The 19,973-nt window shown below is 38.0% G+C and overlaps 2 protein-coding genes across 2 annotated transcripts in view; both read right to left on the bottom strand.

Moving 5' to 3' along the window:
• Positions 1-662: 662 nt before the first annotated feature.
• Positions 663-6,907, bottom strand: arl6 (ADP-ribosylation factor-like 6). The gene is made up of 8 exons (XM_018683114.2): positions 6,725-6,907; positions 5,678-5,831; positions 5,377-5,438; positions 5,135-5,203; positions 4,948-5,042; positions 4,636-4,765; positions 4,211-4,266; positions 663-3,390 (listed from the first exon to the last, which is right to left on the bottom strand). Exons 2-8 carry the CDS (start codon positions 5,795-5,797, stop codon positions 3,365-3,367), a joined length of 558 nt encoding a protein of 185 aa, XP_018538630.1. The 5' UTR covers positions 5,798-5,831; positions 6,725-6,907; the 3' UTR covers positions 663-3,364.
• Positions 6,908-8,161: 1,254 nt separating this feature from the next.
• epha6 (eph receptor A6) overlaps positions 8,162-19,973 on the bottom strand; it is a 50,830-nt gene continuing 39,018 nt past the window's right edge. Inside the window, exons 9-20 of the mRNA XM_018683112.2 lie at positions 18,333-18,457; positions 17,761-17,923; positions 16,424-16,529; positions 14,536-14,606; positions 12,219-12,344; positions 11,315-11,500; positions 11,135-11,196; positions 10,832-11,041; positions 10,596-10,745; positions 10,237-10,430; positions 9,449-9,598; positions 8,162-8,997 (exon numbers count right to left, since the gene is read on the bottom strand). Coding sequence (XP_018538628.1) covers positions 8,883-8,997; positions 9,449-9,598; positions 10,237-10,430; positions 10,596-10,745; positions 10,832-11,041; positions 11,135-11,196; positions 11,315-11,500; positions 12,219-12,344; positions 14,536-14,606; positions 16,424-16,529; positions 17,761-17,923; positions 18,333-18,457 — 1,658 coding nt within the window. The 3' untranslated portion in view covers positions 8,162-8,882. The remainder of the gene's footprint in view (positions 8,998-9,448; positions 9,599-10,236; positions 10,431-10,595; positions 10,746-10,831; positions 11,042-11,134; positions 11,197-11,314; positions 11,501-12,218; positions 12,345-14,535; positions 14,607-16,423; positions 16,530-17,760; positions 17,924-18,332; positions 18,458-19,973) is intronic.

Raw genomic sequence — 19,973 nt, 5'->3', positions numbered from 1 at the left:
TCAATAAAGGCTTTTAATATGACTCGTTTTCTGTTCTAATAAAGCATTTTGTTAGTTTCTGAATAAAACATCATTCGATTCTGCTCAGATTCGTATTAAAATTAACATAAAACATTTTGAGCAGTTGCGTAATAAGAATAACATGGACATGAATGTGATTTTGTTTGACATCTGACAAGTGAGTCTGTGTAGTACTGATGCAAACAGCTACAACATGCGGAAGACAGCTGGAAATGTTTCTAACTATATGTTCGACAGATGGTTGGAACATGACCTGACACTTTTTCAAGCTCAACACTGAAGCTCATGTGTTTGTGGCTCAATGATACAGGCCACATACACATCCCTTAATCATGTCATTATATCAACATATAAATACACACAGTTTACAAAATGAATTGTGTGCTTCATGGTGTAATAACACTCATTCTTGTAACTTGTATAAGTGAATGTTGATATTCAACCAAATAAATTGTTCAGGGCCCAAGGACTGGAGGTTTAATGAGCAGCTGTTGCTGGCAGCGCTCAAGATGTTTGAGAGAGAGAGAGGGGGAGAGTGGGAGATGCACAGAGAAACAGAGAGAAGGTTTTTCCACTGATAACACAAGACACATATGAAACCTCCACAGCTGTGCCATCACTTCCTAAAACATGAAACAATATTTGTTTTCCACTGCATTTATTCTTTGAAAATCAACACATACAGTGTAAAAACAAAATACATGTAACTCATCTGATGATACGGTTTGAAAGAAGAATCTATAATGTCTATGAAGCAGAAGTGAATAAGTGCTTGGACAGTCCTTGTTTTGAAATAGATGTCTGAAGGATATGAAACATGATCTCACAAGGACCTTTTCCTTGTTTTGAAAATGTGAAGTAAGATGTCTGGAGGTTATGAACGTTGACCAAACGTCTCCCAGTAAATCACCACTCTGAAATATTCCCCACTTAGTAATAGACAATATATTGCAAAAAAAACCAAATCAATGTGGTGCCCTTGAATCCACCATCTACGATTTGAATATTTTGGACTTGGGTGTCACCCAGTGGCAGTAAAAAGGACACTGTCCCCAGAGACACTGATTCAAGTAACAAGGTCCTGTTTTCACTGGAAATGTTTCCTTGCAGTGGAAACACTACATGATCTACAACTTTCAGGGTAAAAACATTTCAAACTGTCTGATAGGGACAAACTTTATGTTACTCTAAATGAGATGCACCTGTGAAGTTTTCTCTGGTTGGTAAATCTGTTGAACCGACCTGATGAACCATAACCATGAACTGACTCTTCATCATTCCAAACTTTAAAAATTCCCAAAACTAAGAGGAATCATTTTGTCCTGTTCATCCATAAACTTGTAATACATTCTACATTTAACATTTGAAACCATGAACAAAGTCTTTTTTCAAAACATGACTGTCAATCAAAGATGCTAGATTTACTGTATAAAGCCGTATCATACACTCCTGAAGGAGCTCCAAATATTAATCTCACCCTGATATTTTCTGTCCATATTCACTTCAGTTTCAAATGTTAGTGGGGGAAACAATCATTTTTGGAGTGTTACAAGTTGTAGTTTCTGCAATTTGTGATGTTTATAGTACTAAAACAGAGTTTACAGATAAGACATTTATAAACAATATACCAGAGTATATAAAATGACTATCATCTTAAAAGATTGTATAACAAATGTCAGTTATTTCCTTTTGCCTTGAAACTATTCAAAAACAGTGCAACACCTCTTTATTTGCTAAAAAGCTTGGTTGAGGTGATGGAGATTGGCAAACTCCAATCAGACAAAAAAGAAGCAACCACAATGTGATCTGTGATGTTTTGACACAAGCTTTCAGGACAAAAACTTGCATTAGAAACTTTGTGGAGACAGAGCAGATGTTTATTTTTTAGTTGTCTGCCTTTGAATAACTGAAATTACTATGAGTTAATTGTGAGAAGCAGTTTGTTTAAATATAGATTTTTTTCTTTGAGCAACAAAATAAGGCAAAGATAAAATTACTAGTTGGAAATTAGCTTTGTAAAGAGAAGTTTTAACTTTTAAACAAACTTTACAGGCTAACTAACTTGACATTCATTTATGACAACGTTTTATCACTTGTTACAGCTAAGTTGACTACTATATATATTCACTCAGCCACAAGTAACATGTACCACAGAATCTACTTAATCCTAGAAAACACTGAATTAGTTACAATTATGATATTCGATATGCAAAATATATTTTCACAGCTACTAAAAAAGAGCAATGTCAACCAAACATGAGCAGAGCTACATGAAGTATTAGCTGCAGTTAAGATATAGTTTTAATGAGATGGCTATATGCAAGTTTGAGAAAGGCGATGTAAACTGGAATGCATGAAGATTTTTGGTAGAAGTCAAATAAATACCAGAAAATTTGCCTCTGCAGAAGAAGTAAATGACACTTGACTGAACAATATATCTACAGAGGCCCTGAGAGATGAGAAAAAAGAAAATGAAATGGAGCATTTGGCATATTTCAGAGGTGGAAACAATTTTCCTTACAGGACACTGTGAATGTTTTAGCTCAGTACATACAAAAATCACGTTTTTTTTTCCATTCTGCCAATGGTTTTTAGAATGATGCATGATGGCTTGAGACAGGCTGTCACCAGCTCGCAAGAGCATTTATCCCATGCTGTAAAGGTGCAGAGGAAATAAATATAATCATAGCACATATGGCTACACCATAGCTAATATTAGTAATGGTGAGCCGGTGTAAAGAGATGGAATCAACTGACTGTTAAGCTTGTTTCTTTAGGGAAACTGGCACATACCATTTGTCTGACAGGGGGGTAATGTAAGGGCTAAAACATGCAATATAACACGGCAGCCAAAATCATGTCTTTTCTTCAAGACTTCTCAGGATTTAATGCTGCTTAAAAGAAAGACAGCACCAACCACAATGACTTATTTAAGAGCAGCTATAGTTTATCATGACCTCTGGTACACAAAAATAATGAAAAATAGCGGGGGGAATGTTGTAGGTGGAAGCAGAATTTTTAAAATGTTTTTGTTCCTTTGAACACCTGTATTTATCAGTTTAAACTCAATAAAACTGTACAGAAAATAAGAACTTAGCCAAAATAAATGATCTAAAGTTGCTCAATTGACTGTCTGTGGATGCATTTCTAGTGTTCTTACTTGTACCAGAGGATCAAATTATCTTCTAATTTTTCCACTCAATTACACACATCCAAAAACCATGTAAATACCCTATTAAAAAACATTACTATCCCATTGTACCTCTGGAAACACGGTCAACAGATCTTTCATAAAAAGACGTCCGTGGATGCTGTTACTTCCAGCGTGTCCTTCCTCAGGTCCTCATGTTCTCATTGTTTTTATTTGATCTGGAGAAAATGTGAGGAACACAGGTAATCAGCAAAATATAGAGCAAGTTTTCTAAAAACCCCAAATAAAAATCATTTACTGTATGTACCACTGCCTGGTATAATGATAGGAACCAGCATATTGAGCATTTGGATCAACATTGTAAATGTTGATCTGAATCCAAACTGACCACTACTGCTGTCCTCTCCATCGGCGTGAGCTATAAAACCTTTCAGAGCCTTGAAACTTGAGCATTTGATACGATCCTTTAAAAATTTGATATCAGACAGCAGCCCTTCTGGGGCACACTTGATCCAGTAGATGCAGTAGCAGGTCAAAACACTGCAGGTGATGAAGCTGAGGAGCTTTACACAGACTTTAGGTTCAGAGTACCCCAGTAACTCACTCAGCTAATTAAAGACTTGAGTCACAATGACACAGTAAATACGGTAAGGTAAAACTAGGGGAGTTTACACAGATTTTCTACAGCTACACAACAACACAATGAATAACACAACATTTATAAAACACCCAGTACTCACTGCATAATCTGCATAATTTGATCTATGGAAGGATTTGAATGGGAGTGTGAAACATAAAAAAATGTTGATGTTGTAGAAAGTTAATACAAAGTTATACAAAGTATATCTTCCACTTTCTTGAGGTGATGACACAAGTAAGGCATTTTATCACCTAGTAATGCAAATATAGATTCATCATCAGTCAAAATCTGCCCAAATCAGCCCACTAATGCAGCCCAGTGTTGTTTTAACACAAAGCAGATGTCTGTGAATGCAACCTTACACTCCTCACTTTCATTCATGTGAACTCTAATCATACCTTGTAACCAGTCGACTCCCTCCTGTAATCCTTCTCCTTTCAGAGCATCTGTGGCACTGAAACATATCAGCAGTATATATTAAGAATTCTGTCATATCCTGATACATTTACTATGATGATAATCACCTCTATGTTACACAGCACTCACATATTTATTCAGTATTACATCCTCTTCATATCCACCAGCTATAGTAAATGCAAATAGAAATTTTACTGATGCCAGTGGGGTCCCTAACCTACACTACAGCAATACTTAAGCACTTAACACTTTATCCAGCATGTCTACACCACAATTAGATAGTGATTCTGTATGTACTGCCACACCAGAGTGTATGGTTCCACCACAGACTACAGTTCATAAGTGATACATGTTTTCTCTATGGGAGCGGAATGCAGGCATAGTAAGTGTGCATTCATGTTCATACCAGATGTGCCAGGGTTTGTCTTTGATGTTTTCCAAACAGAGCAGCTGTGAGACCTTGACAGAAGATAGAGCATCCCTGACATCCATCTTGTTTGCAAAGAACAGGATGGGGATCCTCCTGTGTTTAATATCTGTATAGACAGAAAGGAAAGTTTTAGCATAATAAATAATTTGTGTCATTCATTCAAAATAATGAGAAACAATGTTTTAAAACACAAACAATATGGAAAAAAACAAGGGGACAAACCAGGTAGATCAACAGGGATTAAAATCCTTACAAAGTCAAGAATTGTTTAAATGTAAATGAACTTACCAGGATGATTTAGTAACGTGTCCAGTTCTTCTTTGGCCACAACCATCCTCAGTTTGTCTGCGCTATCAATGACAAATATGATAGCCTGTCCTTCCCTGGAAAGAACAGAGATCAGAGATATTAAAATGTATATCAGCAACATAAATGTCAAAGGAGATTACTGTTTTTGTACCATCAATATTCTCACTTGTAGTAATGCTCCCAGAGGTTTCTGTATCTGCCTTGACCAGACATGTCAAACACTGTGAAGGAGAGACTACAGGAAGAGAAGAGAAGAGAGGACATAAATATATCAGAGTTTGTGACAAAATGTATGAATTTGTGATGGATATACATGTGGAAAAAATGGAAAAGGTGGCATAACACTGAATTGACTTCAGATTTTATTTAATGTCAAACAAGTTGTTTTGTCTTATGATGAGCAGCTACCTGGATGTCTTGAACTTCTCTATGCTGAAACCAATGGTTGGGACAATGTCTTGTGCCTGGGCCTGAAAGACAAATGCAGTGTATTCTCAGCAGTTGCTTTATTGGGAAGCACACTCCACAATTAACCACAATTTAAATGGGGTACATAGCATAATTATAGGAAAATAAAGGCAGTGATATGGAGTTGGGTGTGGACAAATTCATGTAATCACTAATTAATATGGAAGATGCATGGATGTCAGGTCTGCAGCCGTGCTGTAACACTTCCCATGTCACTTATGTCATAAACAGACAGACTTACATTAGAGGGCTTGAGGTGGTTGATGATGGTGGTTTTTCCGCTGTTGTCCAGGCCAAGACACAGCACATTCACCTCTTTCTTCAGCCCCAGCCATCCTGCCAACTTGTCAAACAACCCCATTGGCTAGTCTGCAACCATCAGCTGTCTGTGTGATCTTCAAGAAAAAGACCATGAAAACTGTAACATTCAGAATCTAACACCACATCTTATAGATTAAACAGGGTGTTTGAAGGTGTCCTGGAAAGTTCACAACATCAACACCTACACTGAAATTTATTGTGAGGGTAAAAGGTGTGTTCGAGCTGACCACCTGTGTGTTTATTCATCTGCAATGGTTATCAGAAATTAATAAATACAGGCAGGCCGTACATACTGTGCAAAGAGATACATGCACATACTATACATAACCACCAATTGTATAAACCCATTTAACTAGCTGCAAATGTAGCTGGACAACGTTAACTGCTTCCTCGACAATTATAATGTCGCAGTGAAAGAACCACAATTATGAACACACAACCTCCTGTTTTGCTCGGGAAACGATTAAATGTCTCTTCTCGTTGCGTGTAACTGTTGACAGAGTTTACCGTTAATATTAAGATGAGACTTTTGTGTTCATTAGCTACAGGAGCAATGGCTCATTGTAGCTATCAACAAGTGACATTATCTTGCCGACATTTATTCGCTAATCGTTAGCTTAAGCTAACAGGTTTACCAGGTTGTAACGTAATTAACATTCGCTATTTAGTTAATCTCTTGTTATTGTTGCTAGTTAGCCTTAGCTAACGTGTGGCCACCATTTACCCCAGCTTGTTGAGTTTATACAGGCAGTATCTATCGTTGCACTTCTATATCGCTGCACTTTTATATCACCACTATTGCCAGACAGCTACAAACATGACACAGGATGAAGGAAACGCATTTTGGACCTAACTTCAGTAGTCGTGTTACAGTTAACGCTAACACGCTAGCTGGTGACGATATCGCTAACGTTAGCTTGTATTATCCTTTCTCAGACTGTTAATGTAGAGATGTATTTTTTTTTACCTGTAATTTAGCCTTGTTTGTCGCTTTCAGGATGCACCTAACGTTCCCTTCAGCTAGTTCATTAAATAACCAGCATCAAACCAGTGTTTCATTCATTTCTCCTCCACTCTCTTGCGCTTTAGCCTGCAGAAAGAACACCGAGTTATTTACACTGTGTTGCTGGGAGACCACAGAGCTGACTCAAGTCTGCCACCTGCAGGTCAAACAAGGCTACTTCTTATCAAAGATGACGTGATGGTACACCTCTGAGCCACTTGTCACGCCTGCACAAATAACTGGATCAGCAAGTAAACATCTGCATCTGGAGTGCTTGTTAGAGGTAATCCGTAATGTGCCCCTTCCTCTTCATCTTCTCTTTGCTCAAAATACCGTGACTACTTTGCGAAGTTTTCATTGTGGGGTTTTAGAAGATTGCAGAACATTATTTCTGGTAAGTTTTTTTTTTTTTTTTTTTTTTTTTTTCAGATCATCATACTGTGAGATATAAGACAAAGGAAGTGGGAAGCCATATTATTGTTGCTCCTAATGAAAAATATTTTTTAATGCCTGTTATTTATATTTTTCCTTAGTGCTTTGTAGCCTGATTTTGTTTTTTTTAATTACATGAATATGTCACCTGAAGGCCTCAGCGTTAGTGCAGCACTACAAACCACATGTCCATCCAGGAGTAGACAAAACTATGGGCACCTTTCCGAGTGAGAGTGCCCTGAGAGGCCTTAATATGGTCTCAGATACAGTGAATAATTTGTCAAATTATTCATTTGGCCAGCAATAATAGCCTTTAATGCTACTGTAGTAAAATGTTAAAATTATAGATAATAACAAACTTTTAATTACAACTGTTTTGAGGTCCTTCCTCATGCTGGGGCCCTGGGTACTAATCTCCACTATTCCCCACACAAATACCAACACATACTTGCCAGTAGACGGTGGTCAAACAGAATAAGGAGTATATGAAATGGAAAAAATAGAACAATATGCTTTTAATAGCTTATGTTGAGTATAATGAATCTTTGCTGTTGTGAAAAAAGAAAATATTTACTTAACATCAGTTTATTTGTCAGCCCTGCAACTGTGTTTGTAAGTTTATGCAAATATATAACGACAATTATACCAACATGAAATAAGTTTGATATCTAAAAAGGTGTAGATTCTGAACCAAAAAAAATTACCACATACTTTGCCATTGTGTTTGGCTCAATAAACCCATATGCCTTTCATGTATAACCTTCCATAAGCACCTGTTTGACAAACTCACCTGACAAGTCTTCATGTCCAGAAAACGTGTTAGTCTCTTGAGTGACAATTAAAGAGGACGCTGTTATTGTGCATGTGTGTGTTTGTGGGAGAGAGCACGCATCCATGGATACCTGTGTTATTGTGCAAGGGAGATAGATGTTAAGGCCTTTGGTGGTTAAAGTCTGAGAGAAAACTAAGTATTAAAATAGGGTTGTTTATTAAGGAATAAACATACTGAATAAAACATACAACTTTCACAAGACTGTTTGTACAAGACATACTGCATTATCATGAGGATAGAACATACATTTCTATAAAATCTTTTGACATTCAGCGGTCTTCAGTTCAAAAACATGATTGTATTTACCATTCTATCAATCTTTATTTCTTGGTGAATTGATTCATAAACCGGCTGGAAAGGTTGCTATTAAAATCACACACTTTACCATACGTCACCATACCATTTATTCTAACCACATCTTCTCTGGTCATGAGGTAACAGACTTGAGACCATTCAAAGTCAATAGAGACCATTGGATTGTCACTTGGAAAGAGAAGAGGTATTGGTGAACACTTGAATAGACACTAGAGAAAAGAAGTCCTAAATTCAAGTGAATGCTAGTATTTGCTGAGATAACAAAGAGACCGCATTTGGCCAACGCTGACAGAGGTTGGTTGTTGTGGAGGCTGTATTGATAATGATCCATAAGATGATGAGTGTGTATCAACTAGACCACATGTAGTCTAGTGGCGGACTGCTCTCACACGAGCAGCGTGTGATACCTGCTACACCTAACAGTCAGGTGTTTGTGCAGTTAGTCGAATGACGATGCCAAGGAGCTCTGGTTTGTTTCCAGCTCGGTGTGTGCACACACATACACACACACACACACACGCAGTCCGTCTTTGTGCAGTGGTCTCACACTTGAAAGCCGCTCTGTTGGATGTGGTGAAGCTGCAGGCGCAGAGACTGTATGCTGCTTATGATTCTCCTCTGGTGACCAATCAGACAGACCCCAATACGCCTGATGTCACTGAAGGGGACAAGAAGATTTATTCAGTAAGACATTAATAGTTTGAGCAGCAGATATACTTGTACATCAAGACAAACATGCAATGAGTCTTCCACATTACTTTAACTTTCAAAAAGCACACACAAAAAAATCATGCCAGTATGTGCAGAAAATGCTGCAGCTTCATGACAGATATACATAATACAGTTATTATAATACAGATAATACAGCTGTTAAGCCAGGACATATACAATATTATGATATGATATTGTGATAATGATATTATCATCATCATCATTAAAAAAAGAACAATCATTTACACACAAACTACATAAAGTCCACAGATATATTCTTGACAAAGCTAGATAGTGGAATCACTTTTATTGCAATGTCACCATCTCTCTGTTCCTTTAATGCTACTTAGTTTTCTTTGATACTGTGGCTTCATTCTGTATAATTTGGCTTCACTCACTCTATACTCATGGTTGAAATGGAATCCAAAGTTGTGTATCCTGCTGCAAGGAAGTTGTTCTTATACTGGCTCATTTTGATGGAGTCAAGCCAATCGCCGATAGAGATGAAAAGAGGGTAGTCTGGCATGTCCTCAGGGGAGTCGGGGAAGCTAGGATGACAATCAGAGAGTCAAGCATAGCATAATATGAAAACTGCATTTTCGGGTTTAGCATATTGAAGCCCACAAGCTACAAACCTGGTATAACCATTTTCCAACATATACCATAACCTTCTGCCTTCAAATAAGTGATGAGCACTTGTGGAAAACTTTCTATTCTGGCACTTAGATTCATTTAAAACTCTTAAGAGTACCACATTCATACTATCCCTTTCAAGTTTTCAATATTTGTCCCCTGGGTTTGACATTCCAAAAATATATGATAAAAACTATGCAATACTACTAGGCAGATGACACTCAGACCTTGAATGTTGGAGGTTTCCATACGCAACAAGTACTCACCAAATATACTCTACTTAAAACTGTATTGCCATGCTGTTATAACTTAAATATTCACTGTGGTGGCTTATCTACAGATTGTGTCTTAAACAATTTCTTTAGTCTGTGCGAGATAATTTTCATACACTACTCAAACTGAAAGCAGTGGCAGCCTGGGAGGTAGGAAAACAATAAAATCGTACAGAATACTTTAGTAAACAGTAGATTTTTTTGTGAAATTTAAACAACTTTCAGTTAGTTGGCTGAAACACCCTAAATTTCACACAGTGTCTATGTGAATCCATACTTACCTCTGAACATCATTCACCAAAGTCAGCAGACTACTGGGATTGATGATGAGTTTGTCAAGGAAAGCGAGCACATCGTTGAAGCATGGGCGCTGGGTGGACTCCTTCTGCCAGCAGTGCAGCATCAATTGGTGCAGCGTCACAGGGCAGCCCATCGGTGCTGGCAGACGGTAGCCCTCTTCGATTGATAAAATGACCTGAGGTGAACATGAGTAAACATGAAGTTGTATCTAAAACAGAACAATTACCGCTCTACTTTTTAACAGCTACTCTCCCCAAGAAAGATAACATAAAACACAAACAGCATGTTGTGTTCACCAAGTGTCAGTGGTTATAGAGTTTTAATGTGACCAGCAGCTTACATCTTGATTGGACATCTCCCAGTAGGGCCTCTCGCCGTATGACATCACTTCCCACATGACAATGCCGTAGCTCCATACATCACTAGCTGAGGAAAACTTTCCATAAGCAATAGCCTCTGGTGCTGTCCAGCGTATTGGTATCTTTCCTCCCTGACACAGAACAGCAGCACAGAATAAACTTGTTAGAGGATATTCAGAGTTTATATTGTGCACCTTACTGTTACCTCCACACTCACCGTAGCAGTGTATGCTGCTTCGGTGTCATCTTCAAGGACTCTGGACATGCCAAAATCAGACACCTTACACACCAGGTTTTCATCCACCAAGATGTTGCGTGCGGCTAGGTCTCTGTGAACGTAACCCATCTCAGAGAGGTAGGTCATGCCTACTGCAATGCCACGCAGCATGCCGACCAGCTGGAGCACTGTGAACTGTCCATCACGTGTCTGAAACAGTTGCAAGAGAGACAGAGGACAAATATGGTGTAAAGAAGACCGCATCTCCTCAAGTGTACATCTGTGAGCGTGTATTCTTCTCACCCGGAGGAAAGAGTCAAGTGCTCCATTTTCCATGTATTCCACCACTATCATCACGGGTCTGCCTAAAAAAAAGGTAAAAGACATGATTTGAGCGACGAACAGAGAGAGAAAAAAAAAAAACAGAAGTAAACACACACAAACACACACAGACACACACTAACAGACACACAAAGAACTTACTCTTGGTGACTACTCCCTCCAGCCTGATAATGTTGGGATTGTTGAACTGCCCCATGATTGAGGCCTCACGTAAAAACTCTCGCCTCTGTTGTTCCATGTAGCCACCTTTAAGTGTCTTTATTGCCACAGCAATGCCCATCCTTCCAGGTAAACGCAAATGACCACTGCAGACTTCTCCAAATTCGCCTGCAAAAATGCAGTGCACACAAACATGCATAGATTCTTGTGTATCATAAAACCTATTACAAGTAGTGTCACATATTCAGTAACAGTATACAAAATAAATAACTGTACAGTGTAAGTCTCAAAGATTAAGTTCTGTATTTATCCCCCAGCATTCATTGCTGCTTTTAAAATTTATTATGATGTTTCTAATAGTTATGGTAAAGTAGAAATAAGTTTTTAAAACTCTTTTTAAATGAGAAAAAAGCTTCAAAAAAAAAAAAAAAAACATATGGTGAAATAAAGTAAGTGCAAGTCAAGTTCTAACTGTTGTTACACATTGCCTCCACCAGATAGAGCTCATGTCACAAAAACCAGTCAAATGGAGGGCAACTTGATTATTACTCATGGGCTAACTGGCAGTCACAATCTGTTCAATTTAATGAACCATCAAACATTATTATTCATAGTCAGCAGCAGTAGCTCTGCTCCTCTAAGGACACTATAATAAACTACTTTTTGAAGTGAAACTTTATGGGGTTTAACACTTCTAAAATAAAATTGTTACTCATAATAAAATGTGACCGTTCTCTGTCACAGGTGCTAGTTAACCACCACTGATACCCTTACAAATGCCTGTTCATATTAATTTAGGGAATAATACCCAGATTAGGATGATGGCATGTGCAAAATAATATCTGCTACCTAGTTACAAATCACTCATTATTAGTATTTATTTTACCTGCACCAATCACCCTTTCGATGCAAATGTACGAGGGATCTATCTCTTTGGCAAATTCCTCCACAGCTTGAGTGGGGTCCTCATATGTATCAGGATCCACATAGGTCTTTATCCCAGAAAAAGGAACTGAAAGACAAGAAGCACAAATACAATATGATATTTTCTGCATATTATTTTGGAGGAACTTTACATGTTATTGGTTGATTAATAGATTCTTTCCCTAATAATACCTTCAAATGTACAGCGTGTACGCATTGAGAGCATTGTTGACTCTTTATACAGTATTAGTATATTAGACATACAGACACATTGACACATGGCACAGATGCACTGTTAGCTATTCACAGAGGAGTTCGCGCAGATTTATAATGTAATCAAGTCAAGTCAGTTTTTATTTATACAGCGCTAAATTTCAACGGAAGATATCTCAGGGCACTTTTCATATAGAGCAGGTCTACAACGTACTCTGTAAATGATTATTTACAGAGACCTAGCAGCTCCCACTATGAACAAGCACTTTGCAGATGGAAATGTACAGATGGAAATGTTGGCACTCATGTTAAAAAGCATATCAAAATATGTACAGATCAAATAGAGATAATAATGCCTGTGGAAAAATTCACAACATTACAAATACAAGCTATGGGCATGTTGTGATAAGATATTCACCTGAATATTATCTGGCGCATCAGAGCATCAAAGTTCTGTGAGCTGTTGAAGTCAACCTGGCCTTAAACTGTGGGTTACCAGATTCAAAATGCTTTCCCATATGACTTTTGACTTATGTGGAAAATATGGTCCCATCGTTTTGTTTCACAACTTGTTTTATATCTCACCTGAGTTTTTTTCTGTGCTTTATCGACAACGGTGTGTTCTCTCATTTATTCAAAACCAAACATTTGCCTGCATAAAGAAGTAATCGAACTACTCTATAACCCTGCTGTAAATTCTGATATACTGAAAAATATAACTTTACATTTTTACTGAGGCTGTTGATCAAGTTGATCCTTGATTCAACTACAGTATGTGGGTCCACAATTGGTGGTGTGTTTGCTGCTGTTATACTGTAAAGTTTCTCTGTTATTTTGTCAAAGGATGAAGAAAAAGACCAGAGAAAAGGGGAAAAAAAAGAGCTAAGAAAACGCCCTAGAGCACTGTGTATAAAGACATTACAGGCAGCCTGACTTCGGCATCTGCTTCTCTGGCTGAGGCTGGGGACGCTGCTGCAGTGAGCGCGGTGCATTATGACTGGCACAAATGATAACTTGAAGCAGCTCCCAGTACACCTCGAGCAGATGAGCTGGGGACTAAATGTTCTTTATAGCTGTGTCAGCTCATATTGTACAGGGTTGAAGGCTTCGTCTGAGATATATTCCATTTTGGAGTCTACACTCTACCTCTGTCTCCAAGGTGTCTAAGCTCAACTCTGTAATAGAACAAGAGTTTTTTTTACCAGTTTGTTGAGCCTGCTTGCACCCCCCCACCCCTTCCCACCTGGGTGATGCCTCCCTAGCACACAACAGGAAATAACAAACAAGATGTGTGTTGGCAAGACTAATATAATTATTTGAAAAACTAGACCCTGATGATGAAAGGTATGACCACATAACATCTCTCTGTACAGTGGAGGAAAAGACATAGAAGACAGCATGAAGACACGCACCAACACTTGCACACAAACAGTAATAATAGTGTGTGTGTGTGTGTGGATGTATTGGCATGTCAGCACGTTACAATATTTGTATTCACACAAATCAGAGAGGGTAGACACTGGTGCCCCTGCAGGCCCCACATCAAATACTGCAAGAGTTTCTCACAGAACTGTCAGAGCACCATTTTGTTCCCCAAGAATGATATGCCTCTCCTGTGGGGCAATCGGTAACCCTGTTTTTATCTGTAATTGTAGCACCACACTTAGGTCAGCCCAGTAATTGTGACAACTGAACAGCGGTTACCAGGGTTTTGTCAAAATCCAATAGCAGGGTGTATGAGATACTGTGGCGGATGGGTGAAAATATTTGAGCACTGAAACAGGGCCAATTTTTGTAATTTTGAAAATGCCAGAACACAGTGAGAAGACACATAAAAATATACATTTTTATCAAAATTTAATCAATAATAACATAAACTCCACTCATGGAAAAATGCGACTCTGTGCAACTCTGTACAATGCAACTCTGTACACTAGAGGTTGGAGTATGAAATTTGTTGAGGCATTGCAAACCACCAGTGTGGAAACCCATGCTAAAATCAAAAGCAAAAACTGAATAAAAAAAGACAAAAAAGAGACAGAGACAATAAAAATGATATACACTACCATGTCCACTGTGGAAGCGAGTCCTCCTCTTCTCCTCTGACTTCATCCTGGCTTTAATGTACCCTTGACACCTGTACATGTGAACCAGATTACCAAAGAGTAAGAATCACCTTCATCACCACATAAAATACCCCTGTACATCTCAGCTTTTTTTCCTCTCTGCCTTCTCTTTTCTGCTAATAACCCTCTCAGTGTTTTGTGCACAGCAGCACAGTGAATTAGTTGACATTATCAGCAGAAAACAAGTATGACATCTAACAGATTTACTGCCCTCGTGACAAAAGGTGGAAAACTGAGCATTTATTCTGACAGCACAAACTGCCTGAAAACTGTTTTAAATAGGCTTTTTCCATGCAGTACCATTAGGCTTCTGCCTGTAATACCACATCATCAGTCTTTTGGTTTGCAAAGATGTCTGCTGAAAAAAGAAGAAAAAAATAACACAGAGCCATTTTCCTCTTTTCTATAAACCGTTCTTTTAGAGCACTTTTTGTTCTTGCCTTTATGTAGTTCTTTTTATTTTCTCCTATTTCCCCACTTTTATCCTATTCACAGTGTCACAAATTCAAGGCTTTCAAGGCTCAGTCTCCATAGAGAGGGAGAGGCGGGACAAAAGTAGCAATCAAACAGTAGTATTCAACAAAAAGAACAATTTGCATCCTCAGTTTAAAAAAAAAAAAAAACAGAAGGCAGTTGTCCTTTGAAAGTGCCCTCAGAGGATTAGAATGCACTAATACTTTCACTTTAGGCGTGTTCATTTATATAAATATAGTTTATAAGTTAAGTCAAAACCTAGGTCAAAGAAAAATTTGAGGTATTGGCAGGTATTGTAAATGTGGTCTTTCTGGCTCTGGGATTATCCTATAGGCCCCCTTCTGAGCAAATGAGAAGGCTGAACAATACATGAACATCATCCACATCCCTGCGGTACACTTAGTTTTGAATGGAGGGACAGGAAGAGGTTTCTGACAGATTTACAGATGGCTATCAGCTAAACAGTACTACTGCTTTTAATGCTGTACATTACAAATAGACCTCATACAAGAACCATTCATTCTTAAAAGGCACATATAAGCAACTTGAGAGAGTTTGTCACATTCACCTATTTATTCATACTGAGAATTTTGTTGACAGTGGTGCACAGATATAATCTAGCTTTCTTCAAAAGGAGGTAAACACTTGTATAACTTACAAATTGTAATGTCTTGATCTGAATGAATGCAGAATTTAAGCATGATTACGTAACATTTTTGTTATAACACTAAAATGAAACTTGTCCACATATTGAGTAATGGAGCAATTTAGGGGTGTCCATTATGCTAATGATCAAATCTCATGAGCGTAAGAGAGATTTAGGATAAAGATGCAAAAATGTTCCCACATGAAACCCAGTGTTTGATCTTTTCTGTGAAAACACATTGTTGCCATTTCTGTGCTCAGATATTTCGAGCATGAGGTGATCAAAGATTATCACTTCAGTTTGTATCACAATTAAAAATCCAGATGAAGTATGTACCAATTCTGGGCCATTTTTCATTGTTTATTAATAAGTGCCACTAATGGTAAAATCCTGTGAACCAGAGGTGGACTGAAGACAACAGTCTGAGCTAACCTGTGGAAGTTAATGGAATGGAGCAAACTGCTGGTACATGCATTACATGCTGGGTAATTAGGCAGAAAATTGGTTCAGCCATTTGGAAAATAAGAGTGTCTGCTTGGTGGCAAAAGAGAGTCCATTAACAGACTTCTGGTTGTAGCGCCACTCTGGAGATTATGAGAAGCGAAGCACAGAGGTGTGTGTGTGTATGTGTGTGAGAGAGAGAGAGAGAGAGTGTTTGTGTGGTGTTAACAATAAGCCATTGTCGATGAGGCACAGGGGGTGTCTTACCGTCCAGTGATGAGGAGGAAGAGGGTAAGAATGACCAACAGGGAGAAACCTCCTACAGATGCTGTTACAACCACCAGAACTTGACCCTGATCAGCGATATCAGGATCTGAGGAAGAACAGTGTCACAATTTACTGAACACAATGAATAGATTAAAAATGGTATTCATTATTATTTACATGTTTCTAAATAAACTTCCTTCATATTTATCACCACTGAAAATGAAATAGAAGGCATCCTTTCATTTGATAGTATCCTAATGCTTGCTCAGGTTTCCCCTCTTCAACATATTTGTGAACAATGCAAACACATTTTAATCATATAAAAGGTAGATTTAAAAGTCTTGCAGTTTATCTTCTTCTGCTCTATATTCAAGGTCTGATTTAGACTGCATTGTTATAGTCCAGATAAAACAGACTAAGGCACACACTTAACAGTTGTTATTATTCAGACTGTTACCATCATCTTTTCCAACAAAAACTGAGGAGTAGCAGGAGACAGAGGCCAGAAATATTTCCTGATGTATCCTTGAATGGACTAACATCTCAGTGATTGAGCCTCTTTACATGTGAACAGTAAATGTTTGATTCAAGGAACATCTGTTGAATTTCTATTAGCTGATGCAAGGTGCCATTTATTTTGATTAGCCCTTAAAAATTCTGCCCTCTCTCTATTTGCGTGAGATGAGGGTAAACAGGAAAACAGTTAAGAAATATGAAAAAGGTCTAAATCACTGCACTGACATAAAGCTAGAGAGAGTGTGCACTGTACAGGCTGAAGGTGACAGAGAAGATGGCATATGTAAAGCATAATCCAAGTATATATAAGTAGATGTGGATTTACATCAGAAGTATATATGTACAGTACAGTGGATATATGGGAATAAGAGAATGTAAAGGTGCACATCTACATATTCATCACCAGAAATGTGCATTTTTGTAGGAGGCTGTGCATTCCTGCATATTTCAGGATTAGAATCAGCAGAGCGTTATGTGTGCATGAAAACGGTAATAAGCACAATTGCACAGCCCGAATCAGGAACTTACAGAGCTTATAAACATTTAAATAAATGGCTCATGCCTGAAGAGGCACTGATGAGTTTTACTGATCCATAGCAAAGAATGACCATAAAATGTCTGGGGATTTTATAGGGTTGTTGATCAACAGAGATGACTCCTCATCTCTGGCTTTAAAACTCCCTTCTGTGCATTGTTTTAAAACTAAAACTCCATGTCCATTGGGATTTCAACACAAATCTAACTGACTGAATGTCTGAATATCAGGAGCCATTCTTCCCTAAAGCACAGGCAGCATAAGCACTGCTACCCCACTGTCGTACCCTCAGCTGCAGTAGCAAACTCAAAGTTGGGGCTGTAAGCTGTGTAGCCGGCAGCTGTGCGAGCGCGCACATGGAAGACATAGACAGTTGAGGGTCTGAGGCCTGTAACCACCACGCTGGGGGTTTTGGTCCGTGTCGATGAGTAGCTCAGCTGCTCTTGCTCCTAGATAAGCAGAAACCAATTGCCAGAGATTATAAACAAATCACATTTTGGCAGTGCACACAAAAATGTTTTTGTAAAAACCCATTAACACAGCAATGCCTGAACAAAACACATAATTTTTTATCCTATTAACTATCAGAGCAGATGGTGAACAAAGCTGAGATAGAAATACATTTTGGATGCTCTACACTTACATTTGGGTTTCTGTATGCTAAAAATGCACATTGCTCTGTGAGCAGTAATTGTTCTCTGTGTGTGTAATCGCTTCTCATGCATTTCAGTGCTAGAATAACTGTAATACAAATCACTGTTGTCACTAAGCAATTAACATATATGGTACATAAACATGGTCAAAGATAATAAATAAAAATAAATAAATGAAGCTATCATATTTACTATCACAAAATACCTTCTCATAGTATTTGACCTCATAGTCCACAATGTCTAATGGAGGCTGTTCCACTTCTGACCAGGAGAGGGCGATGCTGTTTTGAGAGGCCCAGTCTTTTCTAACTACACCCACCAGAGCAGGACCTAAAAGATGCAGTCAAAGGGTGCAGGGATTTCAGTCAACAGTGATAACAAACTTGTGAGGAGTAGGCTGCTTGGAGGTTCAACAACAGCAACAAAATTCCATATTTCTTTTCACACCATGTATATTTCTAGATAAGTTAATGTGCTGATGTAAATCTCCACACTCGCAACACGCAATTTTATGATACTTGTAATAACTTGTAATATCTATCGATCTATCTATCTATATATATATATCTATATCTATATATATATATATATATATATATATATATATATATATATATATATATATATATATATATATATATATATATATATATATTACTGAAATATGTATGTACCAAAGAGTGAATCTTGACATATAAGTATATGGACTGGGAAAACTCAAGCTCCTAGGACTGATCAATTCAGTCACTCTAAGGTGAACCCACCAAGTTCAGAGACACTATTGTAAAACACATTTCACAAGTGTCTTCAGTCATCAGATGAAAGATATCAACATTGAACAAAGTATCAGAGCAATACCCAAAGGGAAAGGAGGGCAAAGAAACAACCATCTTACTGTCCAGCTTCAGCGTGATGTGCAGCCTGAGACAAACATTTTTGTAAACCAAACCACTAGACCCACAGCAACTGTTTTTCATGTTTGTCATTATTGCTGAATTTGGGGGAATATTTTACACAAGGTTGCTGAGGAGACACAAAATCACCTAGCAGAGATTCAAATATTTACCATCAATTATTCATAAAGCCTGTGCTTGAACAGATTTGGCAAACTAATAGATCCAGTCCCTCTGTTGTTGAGTGTGCTGTTTGGAAGATGATGTTGGAATACAAATTTGGGAGCAGATTGATGTCTTAAACTGTCCTTGTCCTCATATAAACAGATAACCTAAGACACACAGAAGGCCACAGACTGGTTGGGGTACTTCAGTGACATGTCACTGTATTAAATCGGATGCATTGGGGTGCAGATGCAACTCTCACATCTTGTCAAAAAGCCAGGATTTTTCTAGCAGCAGCTCGGCCCAGACACAATGCGTCACAGTCCAGCAACTCAACTATTTCAACTTGTATTAAAACAAAAAAAGAACAGAGAGAAAAATAGTGCACACAGGAAGCAAGAGTTTGATGCTGACACTTGCAAAAATGCACACTTGAGGTGACAAATATGTAAATTTAATTAATTGTGTCCAACTTTCACAGTATAATGAAAATTCAGACCCCTAACTCGAGTCTGTTTGAACATGCAAATTGCATGCAACATGCAAAGTAATGTCTTTTCTGTGATATTTAGACACAACAACCTGGCCACTGTGTTTATATACGTTTAACAGCTCACAACTAAGAATTTAAGGTGTCATGTGTCAAAGTTTTTATTATTTTTATTACACAATTCTCAAAGGAAACGAAAACCATCAAAATCATAAATACATCCTAACATCACACATGGGCAGGATTTCAGTCATTGGACTATGCTGTCTATTAAACAATTTGCAGCTCACACATCTGC

Source organism: Lates calcarifer, linkage group LG2 (assembly GCF_001640805.2).
Source record: "Lates calcarifer isolate ASB-BC8 linkage group LG2, TLL_Latcal_v3, whole genome shotgun sequence".
In the NCBI taxonomy this organism is placed as follows: Eukaryota; Metazoa; Chordata; class Actinopteri; family Centropomidae; genus Lates; species Lates calcarifer.
This window is presented reverse-complemented; position numbering and strand designations above follow the sequence as displayed.